At 43.7% G+C, this 11,421-nt stretch overlaps 1 protein-coding gene across 1 annotated transcript; it reads right to left on the bottom strand.

The window, feature by feature from the left end:
- Positions 1 to 3,360: 3,360 nt before the first annotated feature.
- On the bottom strand, positions 3,361 to 11,102 carry PRKRIP1 (PRKR interacting protein 1). The gene is made up of 6 exons (XM_048519601.1): positions 10,925 to 11,102; positions 9,084 to 9,162; positions 8,259 to 8,359; positions 6,923 to 7,008; positions 5,971 to 6,038; positions 3,361 to 4,778 (listed from the first exon to the last, which is right to left on the bottom strand). Exons 1-6 carry the CDS (start codon positions 11,039 to 11,041, stop codon positions 4,663 to 4,665), a joined length of 567 nt encoding a protein of 188 aa, XP_048375558.1. The 5' UTR covers positions 11,042 to 11,102; the 3' UTR covers positions 3,361 to 4,662.
- Between the last annotated feature and the right edge of the window lie 319 nt (positions 11,103 to 11,421).

The following is an 11,421-nucleotide window of genomic DNA, read 5'->3' as shown; positions in this document are numbered from 1 at the left end:
ATGACAATGGGGTGGTTTGCTATTGCCTTCCCTGGTCATTTGCACTTTACCCCCAGCAAGCTGGATACTCATTTTCTTGGCCTCAGAAGGATGGAGGGCTGAGTCAAAAAAGTGACCTGATTTCACTGGGGGAGCTTTGTCCTCTGTGCCTTCTCAAGCCTGCTTTGTTGCCTCCTTTCCATCATAGCTAATTGCCATAGGAAGACATCCATAGATTTCTTTAATCTCCTTTTAAAGTCATTCAAGGTATCTGCCACAAGATAATTACACACTGCAAGAAAGATAATTTCCTTTTCTATTGCCCTGAATCCAATGCCTGTCAACTTCAGTGAAGGGTGCAGAGTTATAGTACTTCGGGAGGGAGAAACCTCTCTGGTTTTTCTAAGACAGTATGTAATGTTTTCAAAAATATTACCATGTTACTCCAACCTGTAATGTGTTTCTTTCCAAGCTTTAAAAAAATTCATTATGTAAACTCAGATCATCAATCCATTTAAGCTGAATATTTTCCATTCCAAATGGCAGGTGGTTTTTGTAGTTTCAGGTTGAGAGCTTTACCAACCCTATTCCTAGAAAACTTCAAACTGCAGGTGATAGTATTTGAAATTTTGAACTTAGCACCTTTACATGGGTCGACTTCTAAAGGAATCCAGTCTGGATTCAGGAGAGTCGAATAACTGCCATACAGTCTCAAATGTATAATTTGTGAGCAAAGAGATTGAATGTATAGGGTCTGGACAACTTTAGGGATTCCTGAACAAAGTGGATTTGATTAGATCTGTTCCAGTTCGGTTTCAGGCCAATGAAACAACCTTGGTTGCTCTGGTGGTTGACATGTCATCCATGCAACATAGATGGACATGTGTGGTGTAGTGGTTAAGAGCAGTGGACTCTTATCTGAAGAACCAGAGTTGGTTCCCCACTCCTCAACCTGAGCAGCATACCCTTTACTGGTAAACTGGATTTGTTTCCCTACTCCTGCACATGAAGCCGGCTGGATGACCTAAGTTAGTCACATTTCTGTCTGAACTCTCTCAGCCCCACTTAACCTTACAAGGTGTCTGTTGTGGGGAGAGGAAGGGAAGGAGTTTGTAAGCAGTTTTAGACTCCTTACAGGAGAGAAAAGTGAGGTTTAAAACCAAACTCATCTTCTCCTAGACCTTTAGGTGAGTTTTGATACCATCAGTCATTGTATCCTTCTGAACCACCTTTCAGGGATGGGGCTGGGAGGCATGGTCCTACAGTGGGTTCAGTCCTACTTTGAAGGTATGTTTCAGTGGGATATGTGTGGCGGGGGTGGGGTGGGGGAACAGGAGCTCCACCCCTTGTCCTTTGTGACTATGCAGAGTTCCATTGTGTCCCCCATGCTTTTCAAAGCTGCTGGATGAGGTCATCTGGAGATTTGGCCTTAGTTGTCCACATATGGCCCTCAGATCTACCTCACACTTCTAGCAAATCCCAGGGAACAGGAGGATCCCTGTCAACAAGTGCCTGGAGGCAGTTTTGGAATGGAACTTAATACCAACAAAATGGGATTCCTTGAAATAATGTTTGTTGTACTGAGTTTTAGCTGACTGGTAGCTGAAAGAAAACTACCTGTATTCTAATTTTTAAATATGAATTTTATAGTTTATATTACAAGTTTCAGCCATTTGGGGAGCTTGTGTTGGTGAGGATAAATATGTTAACTTTCCCACTTTCCCATAAATCATACTATATCATTAAGTGACTTGTCCCTGTTCTAAATCACTCTCTTCTAGCTAGAACAGCCAGTTCTAAAACTGGCACAGGACTGGACAAATGAGTTCTGTTCCCATGCTGTGCTGTAAAAAAAAATAAAAACTCCAGTCCCCAGAGAGTCATTGCTGGTAGCATTTTGAGGATCAAACATGAGCCAATTTGTATTAATATGCTGAACATATGCTCTACTGATGAACTGCCTTTGCTATGAAGAAACCCTGGCCAAGACTAATAGTATGCTTTAGTTTCAAAGCAAGCTGCCCTACAGTATTTAGGAAACCCAGATAAATATTTTTTAATAAATAAAAGAACTCCCATCCATCAAAAGAAAAGGAACAATAGCTCTGAACAGTGGGAAAATATGGAGACTCCACAGGAGAACGTTCAAAGTTCACCCCTTCCTGTTACTGCATATTCTTTAATTTCACGTGGATAGCTGTGTTCGTTGCGGTAGAATACAATTCAAGTCCAGTAGCCCCTTAAAAATGAACAGAAACATGTTTAGGGTGTAAGCTTTTGTGAGTCAAAGCTCAATAGGACAGCAGCGATTCACTCAATATGTAAGACAGCAGTGATTCGCAAAAGCTATTTACTTTTACTTTATTTTGGGCTTATATATCCTGCCCTACCCTACCCAGAGGCCGGGTTCAGGACGGCTCACACTTGAGGTGGCTTACACCCAGCAACATTTTTGTTCGCCTTTAAGGTTCTACTGGGAACAAATTTTGTCCTGCTTATTCTTTAAAATATGACACAAAAGCTATGAGAACAGGACAGAAGTACTTGCTCTGACATAGTTACTGGACAGCCGAATTAGGTCATTTTGTTCTGCTAAAAAAGGGACTCTGTAACCTCTTAAAAAATGAGTTTTGAACTGTCGAAGCAGATGAGCCACTGCTGCTTCCTCACTCAGCAAACTTTCCAGAAACAGCTTTACCTGCTTCCAAATGAGTGCAATAAAGCAGACGCAGGAAACCTCTTAGAAATATAGAGAGGAAACTTCGAATTGTTCCCAAATTTGCCCTAGGAAGCCAGTACAGCATGAGGGCAACATTCATCCAGAAATGTCAACAGCACATTCAAGTCTAGGGTAATTTACAGACGAGGTATTGTAGTCCAGTTGCCAGAAGCCTTGAGACTTATGTGTTCCTGCATTGCAGGGGGTCGGACTTGATGGCCCTTGGGGTCTCTTCCAACTCTATGATTCTACTCTCCATTTGAAACTTTCTAGGCAGCGTAAGGCAAGCCTTTCTCTCAGTCTGCCTGCCATTGGCCAAATGCAAATCTTACTAACTGACCTGCTTTGAAGGGTTATAGCAACAATCATGAAAGATTGTGGTCCGTTAAGTCCTTTGTACGTTCAGAATGCAAATATTAAAGTGTGATCTGGGGAAAAATCACCTCAAGCCTTGAATTCAATAAGTGTCCATTAGCAAGCCACAAATCTCTCACCCTCTTTTCACACCTCCTGCAACAAAATGAAGACTGACCTGCCTTACAGAGCCATAGTAAAAATTATGAGAATGTACATGAAATTGCCTGTTAAAATCGAGAATTCCACCTGCGAGTCCCCTCCCTTCCTCAGCTGCTATTAAGATACAAAAGAATCTGACCATCTTCTCCACCGAGAATGTTTTTATTGCGCTATCATACATACTCCCATTCCTTTGATTTACTGTAGGGGACAACAGTTGGCTGAAAAGCTGGATACAATATAATAAAACCAGATAATGCAGGTTTATTTTCTAACCCAGGTTAGTCCAATCTTGTCGGATCTCACAAGCTAAGCCGGATCAGTTCTGGTCTGTCTTTGGATGAGAGACCACCAGGGTTTACCAGGGTCATGACACACAGGCAAGCAATGCTAAATTACTTCTGAAAGTCTCTTGCCTTCAAACTGGGGTTGTCATAAGTCAGCTATGACTTGTCAGCAGTTTTTTTCATTCATAGTTAAAATGATAGAATCGTTTTCCATTACAGAGGCTACCATGTGGGATTTCCATTTTGCTACATGTTGAAGAACGTGAAGCATCTTTTTTTCTCTAGAAAACTTGTTCCGTGAGCCCCGACGGATGAAGCTGCTTGCTTTTACATAACCACCCAAATGCCTCTACGAATCTTGCAAAATCATTCTCTGGCTTAGTTTGACATATTAGGAGACCAACAAACACAGTTTAGTAATTTCAGGACTGCTGAGCTAGACTGGACCTTGGTCCACCTAAGCCAGTACTCTGTTCCTAGCTCTGGCTAGCCAGATACCCCCAAGAAAGGGCATACAAGCAGTGGGCAATGGCTACAGCTGGTATTCTGAAGCACAGTGTGATCGATCCATTCAGCTCTCACACCTAACCGATATTCGTTGCCTTGTCTTCCCTTGATTTCTTCTTGACATAAGTACAAAGACACGCACGTGCTCAAAGGACCCCCCTTTTATTCACAGAACTCTCTGGGACCAAAGTATACAGCACGTTTCTCAAATGAAAAGAACAATCTTTTCAAGTCCAATACAGATTCTCAAATCATTCTGCTCTTCTGCAACGGAGAAGTCCGGACACTTCCTCTGCTTTGGAGTCATATTCTGTGCTCTGTCACATCAACTCATTGTGCTTCTTAGGCCTCTCAGGGGGGGTTGCCTGACATACAGATGGGTAAAGCGTTCGCTTTCAGACAGACACCCCTTCGGAGCGACGCCAGAAGTCAGACGGGCAATGTTTCCCCAGGATCCCTGCAACGGACTGCACAGCAGTTACACAAGCAAGTGTGGAAGAAATTGTAGCCTGGCTCGGCTCCAGGGGGGATTCTTTCGGCCCCACCTCTGCCGTGCTGAAGATGCAAAAGAGCACCATGAAGTCTGCTGAGCTCAGATTCCAGGCTCCGTCCGAACTCAACAGCGACTGAAAGGCTACTGCAGAGCTGGCACCATTATCTCCTCGTCACAAAACTGGCTTCTTCCGCATCATCCTCTTTCTCCTCCTCAGAAACATCTTTGTCTTCCTCTTCGCTGGTCTGCTGCTTCTCAGAACTGTCAGAATCGGCAGCTGTAAAAGGCAAAGGAACAGATGTGGAGATAACTTGTTAGCTTCAAATAGGCAGCCCTTTCTCCAGAATTGTAATCCCAGAGTCCTCTTCTCCACTCTTCTCTGCACCCAGACTGGAATTAGTGTTGGGAGAATTATTTCCAGAACAAAAGCAAAGCTCTTTCCTCATGACAGGCTACAGTATTTACAGCCTCTATGCCAGTGATGTTGAGCTCCTTTGTTATGATGTATGGCTGGGTATGATGTAAATATGACCGTCAGGCTCGGCCGGGTGTGTGTGGGGGGGAGGGGGGGTGTCCCTCAACTACTGAACCCGCAGCAGACTCACCAGCCCAGATTGGCATGGGGAGGGTGGCTTGCCAGATCAGATTGGGAGTGTGTGTGTATGGAGTGGAGGGTTTGGCAGGCCAGATTGGAAGGCGGGGGAGTTGCTTCAGCGAGCTTGCGGGCCTGATAAGCCCTCTCAAGCGGTCCCCAGACATCATGTTAGTCACCCTTGCTCTATGCCCTTCGTACCCTGTCCAGCTTAGTCCAGAGCCTGAACCAACAGTCCTTCATTCGTCCGACAGTCCAGCACCCAAAACTGGGAGTGTGTTCTTTAAGCAGCTAGAAGTTCTATCTGTTTTGAGCTTATCTGAGAATGACTGGCTCATTCCGCACATGCAAAATAATGCACTTTCAAACTGCTTTCAGTGCTCTTTGAAGCTGTGTGGAATAGCAAAATTCACTTGCAAACAGTTGTGAAAGTGGTCTGAAAACGCATTATTTTGTGTGTGCGGAAGGGGCCACTGTTCCTCAGGAAGGTGAGGGCTACTTCACTGCATCCCCTGCCCAGAGTCCTCACACCTACTTAACACCTGCTTCTCTCTAAGAGAAGAGTTTGGATTTATATCCACCCCTTTCTCTCCTGTAAGGAGACTCAAAGGAGCTTACAATCTCCTTTCCCTCCCCTGCTCTTAACCAGTATACCACTGCATATTGCCTTTTCTTTATAACTGCCCTGACACTCCCCAAGACCCGCTGTGCAAGATACCCTCTTGAACAGGGCAATCAGTGGAGCTAGAAAGCCATAACCTGGCTTCATACGCTCTTATCCTAGGCACATCCTGCAGATGCTGAATTTCTTCTGAATCACTGGAATCTCTCTGTGGATGGCACCACATCCACTCACACCCGCAAGTGTCCATCTTACCTTCTTGCTCTTTCTTTTGTTCAAGTTTACTCTTCTTTGCCTGCAATTTCTTTTCTTTCAATTTTTGGCTGTAAAGAAAGCAAGGAATGTTTTTATATATATATATATATATACACACACACAAACGTGAACTATACCTTGCTATGTGTTTTAACAATATTCTTGATTTATAAGGGCACTAATCTGTGCAGTTTCCCAGAGTTAATTGTTTAAGCTCTGAACTCATCCTAGTTCTATGTTTAATGGGGTCTTTGGCAGACAAATGCCTTTCATAAGTTGCTGCTAGTAGGTTCAAGTTTTTAAATTTCCCCTTATTTATCAGAAGACAGCTGCCCTGTTCCCATGTTAAACTGGGACCTAATGGAAGCAGACTACAAATCTTGGGGGACAGCCTGAACTTTTTTAGGGTTACAGGATAATGGCAGGCCTGTGGAATTTTAGGAAGCCCCTTCTCTCCATCTGCAAGAGCTGATGACTGCCTGGAGATAAATTATGGTGGTCAACTTGCCATAATGATAAAATCCCAGATTCCTTCCCCAGGCTTGACTGCACTCAAATTAAAAGTGGAATTGTTCTTAGAATTGCTTTCTGTCATAGATATATAGCTGCCTGATCTTGAATGCTGCTTTTATGTCCTATTTTCCCCCTTCATGGCTGGGGGGGGGCGGGGGGGGCATTCAAGGCTAATGCTCCATACATGATAGTTGCCAGTAGTTTCAAGATTGAAAGCCACCATGCTACAGACAACATCCGACAACAACCTGTTTGAGTGTTAGTCATTTTTTAAATTATTTTATGTTTCTTTACATAATGCCCAGCACCACAGGACTGTATTTTTTAGAAAATAAGTAAAGATGTAAAGAATAAGTAAATATGTAAAGAATTGTTCCTCTTTTGTTTGAGGGGGGAGGGGTGACACCACCACAGAGTCAAGTCAGGCATCTGCCCTCACCGTTTCTTTCGACGTTTCGCCGTCTGTTCCTCTGCGACTGTTTTGTTCTTTTCAAGTTTCTTCTGGTATTCGTCATCCAGTTTTTGCTGGGACGAAGAACAAGGGACATTTTCATTACAAACTGAACAACGCGCTGTTGCATTTGCTTTGAATCTTCTTGGTTCTTAAGACTGATTTTTCCACCATCGTCCAGAACTTTTAATACACAATCAGTATTATAACTTAAATGATGTGGGCCTTGGGGGGATTAATTCCTAGTTAACATGACAGAAGGCCCTGTTAAAAACACAAACTTGAGCAAAACAGTTGAGCATGTATGCTTTAATGTATGCTTAAAATTTCAAAGGAATGCAAAGAACTGAGCCATGTAAACTGACAACAACTTCTCTTTGAGCCAAACAGAAGTAGACATACAGTGAATAGCAGAACTGCTGCATGTCTGGGTACAGACAAACGCAAATATAAAAACAAATGGGTATAATGTAACCCAAGCAAAGCAAACAATAACACACAACACTGTATCCCAGCTGCTTGAAATTCAAATATAAAGCACAAACACTAAATGCAAAGTGAACTTAATATGTAGGAGCAGAGGGCTCTGTTGAAGGGAGCATCGCTCCCCTCTCAACAAGACAAGGAAGAGAGTGGAGCAGCAATAGCAGAGTGGTTGAGAGCAGGTGTACTCTAATCTGGAGGAACCGGGTTTGATTCCCGCTCTGCCGCCTGAGCTGTGGAGGCTTATGTGGGGAATTCAGATTAGCCTGTACACTCCGCCAGCTTGGTGACCTTGGGTTAGTCACAGTTCTTCGGAGCTCTCTCAGCCCCACCTACCTCACAGGTGTGAGTGGGGAAGGGAAAGGAGTCTGTAAGCTCCTTTGAGTCTCCTTTCAGGAGGGGGGGTGGGGATAAAAATCCAACTCTTCTTCTTGACTGAGAGTGGCTGAAGAAGAGAAATATCATGCAGAAGGCATAGACATTTGGGAGTGTTTTCAACTGGAATTGCAGAACGTTACTTTAACTTCCACCAAACAACTTGGAACTTTCAGTGGGACAGGATACAGATAGATATTTGAGAGGCAGCTATTACAATGAGAATAGTATTTGCTTAAGCAAGAGTGGGGTGGGCCTATCCCTCCAGTGAGCGGAGTATATTCATTACAATATTTATGCCCCACCTTTCCTTTTGACTCAAATTTGAAATCTTCCTCCAATCTAAGGAACATCACTCCCCATTTAAGAAGTGTTGTTCTTTTGGAGGAAGAACAGGAAAACAAAGAACGAACGATCCCTCCTAACCACCACCTCAGCCAAAAGATTTGAGGGAAATTCATCTGACCTTCTCGGCCATGGCGTCCATAAAATCTTGCCTCTGGTACTCTCTGCGTCGAAGGTGCCGGTACACATGGAATTCCCCACTGCCAGCTCCAGCACTAGAACCTGCCAGGGATGAAAAGGGGCATCGTTTTTGTTTTGCTTTATCATATATTGCAAGGAGGGATGGTAAATATGAACCTAAGAGAGGTAGGGATAAAACCCTTGCCCTGATTGATGAGATCTCAGAAAATATAACCTGGTCATTTTCAACCATATTTTTGCAGCCATGAGGGTTAGAAACTTGATGTAATAAAAACTGAGATTCTTGGGAAGATAAACTACAGCAAAGTCACAGCAGATGTGCATGTCCCGTATGCTTGTGCAGACAGACAGTACTAGACAAGTCCCAGGCCACTCAGCTTCAAATCCTTGTTTACTTGGCAAGCTCCCAGGCCAGCTTCATTTCCTCTTCTTGCCAGTTTGGCTATTCCATGAAGTGTGAAGCTTTAGAAGCATGAATCATTTGTTTTGCTGAATCTGAGCACTTACAGTCATAATTTCACATGTGATTTCAATGTGAAAAGTCAGAACCGCAAATGATTCATAGCAATAATTCCATGACAACCAGGGGGGTTCAGATGCATAAGTTAAGAATAAAGTACTAAAAGGTGCAAAGAACTCCCACCTCCCTCAAATCACCTTCGGAGGAGAAAAAAGAGGTTTCAAACCCCATCTCTCATCTACCACTGAAAAAGAAACCAGAGCCCCATATTTCCTCCCACTATCAAATTCACATATTTGTTCCATCACACATTAGAACAGAAAACAACTAAAAATAGCAGCTTACCCATGACATCTCTGACAAATTCTGGAGGTGGACGTGGAGCCCATTCATTGAGTTTTTCAGGGATTGGAACAGTCTTATCCTGCAAAAAGAAATGAGCAATATCTTGACACTGTAGTCTAAAAGGAGAGAGGAATTTTACAGAGCCAATCAAAACAGAGTCTAAACAACAACAGAAACGTTAAAGATACAAAACAGTTCTTGACCCCATTTCATGTATTAATTAGACACTTGGTTGCATGTAGACAATCAGGAAAGTCACTATAATGCACTTCTACATACACAGCAAGTTCTTTCTTCTGAAGTATAGGATCTAGTTGAATTGTTGCTGTCCCCACACACAATGACTCCAGGGGAGAAGGAGAGAATCAGGACCCCCACCCATCAGATTTATTCAGACTGTATTTAGGAGAGTACAGTGGGATAGCCACACACACAGGGATGGGAGCTTCCCTCAAATATTTTAAGATGAAATTACACAATCAAAATTAACCCATTAGTATAAGTGTTAGACCTGAATGATACATGGGTACTCTGGAGGCACACTGCTGGGTTGTCCTGCAGCCCTCCCTTCACAAACGATCCTTGAGAAGATTGAATGGGCTGGGATTTATTTACTTTATTATGTCATGAGCTGATGTAACATAGAAGCTAACAAAAAACGAGTTCTGATTAAGGAGATACTCAGTTCAAATGTCATTTCTGATGTGAACTCACTCAGTGGCCTTAGATAAGTCACTCTTTCTCAGCTCCCGAGCGTGGGGTATTATCATACTAGTTTACTTTATAGCACTGCTACAAAGATTACAAATAATGCAAAGCATTTGGGACACTTGAAAATGATACAAAAGGCCAAATATTATTACCAATTTATATAAATATGGCAATGTCATGTTTGTGGACTGTTCACTAACAGAAGAACAGGAATGAATGTATAAGTTTTAGTTTTTAAAACCACAGCTGTAATTCTATGTACATCAACGTAGGAATAACCCCAGTGACTGAAGTGGGTGTTATTTCTGGAAACACACCGTGGGAATTTAGAGAATAAACTTTGTTCCCAGTTGCTTCTTTTTCTTGCTATAGGAATTCCTATCTACTCTTTTTACGTAAATCAATAGGGTCAAGACTACTCCCAAGTAGAATGCCTGCAAGGGAAGGGACTTAAACTGGGAATGGGAAAATAAGGGTGCCTAGAATAAAGGTTTAGTAAGGTCGGATATCACAGATGAAATAACCCTTGGCCCCATGGAATCAACGTCCAAGTCCTCTCCTACTGTCCCCATGTTGATGAAAGCTCCACCAGCAGTCACATACTCTATAACAAACAGTCTTTTACCAACTTAAAAGTCATAACAGCATTTAAGAGAAACTTATGGCCTCCCCTCCCCAGTGCTCAAATACAGCAACAGCTCAGTTTGCAGCTACAACAACAGGCGGCAGAATCCCCCGGACTAACTCGCAAGGTGCATCCACTGCGGACAGTTCCCAGTGCAGTTCTAAACAAGAGTTACTCTCTTTCTTCTAAACCTGGGCTTTGACGGCACAACTCCTTTGAGGATTGCACTGCGAACTCTTTGGAGATTCTCCGGGGGGGGGGGAGGGGGGTAGCAATTCTTGCCAATAAAAAGAAAGACTGGAATCAAGAGCTGATGGACTGCATGGGGCAAGAGACTAAGGAGGGAGAAGCACTATGCTTCCACTCCAGAGACCCACTGAGTAAAGGCTCACTGGTGTGTTGAGAAGTGCATATTCCTTAATAAGTGTGATACTCCCCCACCCCAGTCGGCTGGGGGGAACACATGGGGTAGCCCCGCCCCCAACCACACGCCCCGCCCCCTCACCGGGTTCCTCATCAGCCTCTCCAGTTTGAGGCGTTGCTCTTCCGCCGCGCTCCGGGGAATGACCAGCGGCTGCGGCTCCTTCCGAGGCCGGGGAGGCCGCGTCGGACCGGCTGCCATCCTTCCTCCTTACCCCGGCTGCTCTTTTTCCCTAGCAAAGGCCGCGGCCCCGACCGATGACGTCACCGAGGGCGACGGCCGGTCAGGCATCCGAGGGCGGAAGGGAATAGAACGCCGGTATCTACATAGGCCCGCCCCCTCTGCTCCCCACCCTTCTGTGGCGATATAAATATTCATGAGGGCTGTGTAATATTAATAAGGGCGGGAAATACCAAATCACCAAAAATATAAAATAAGTAGTGCAATATAGGAATTAGTATATATGTAAATGTTTGTGTGTTTTATGCATACAAACTTTATTACACATTAATAGAGCACTTGCAGCCTTCTTCTCTGTGTATATGTTTCTGTTTTAAGCCATTGGGAATAGTAGCAATAAT

The sequence above is a fragment of the Sphaerodactylus townsendi genome, linkage group LG16, assembly GCF_021028975.2.
Source record: "Sphaerodactylus townsendi isolate TG3544 linkage group LG16, MPM_Stown_v2.3, whole genome shotgun sequence".
NCBI classification, from domain to species: Eukaryota; Metazoa; Chordata; class Lepidosauria; order Squamata; family Sphaerodactylidae; genus Sphaerodactylus; species Sphaerodactylus townsendi.
This window is presented reverse-complemented; position numbering and strand designations above follow the sequence as displayed.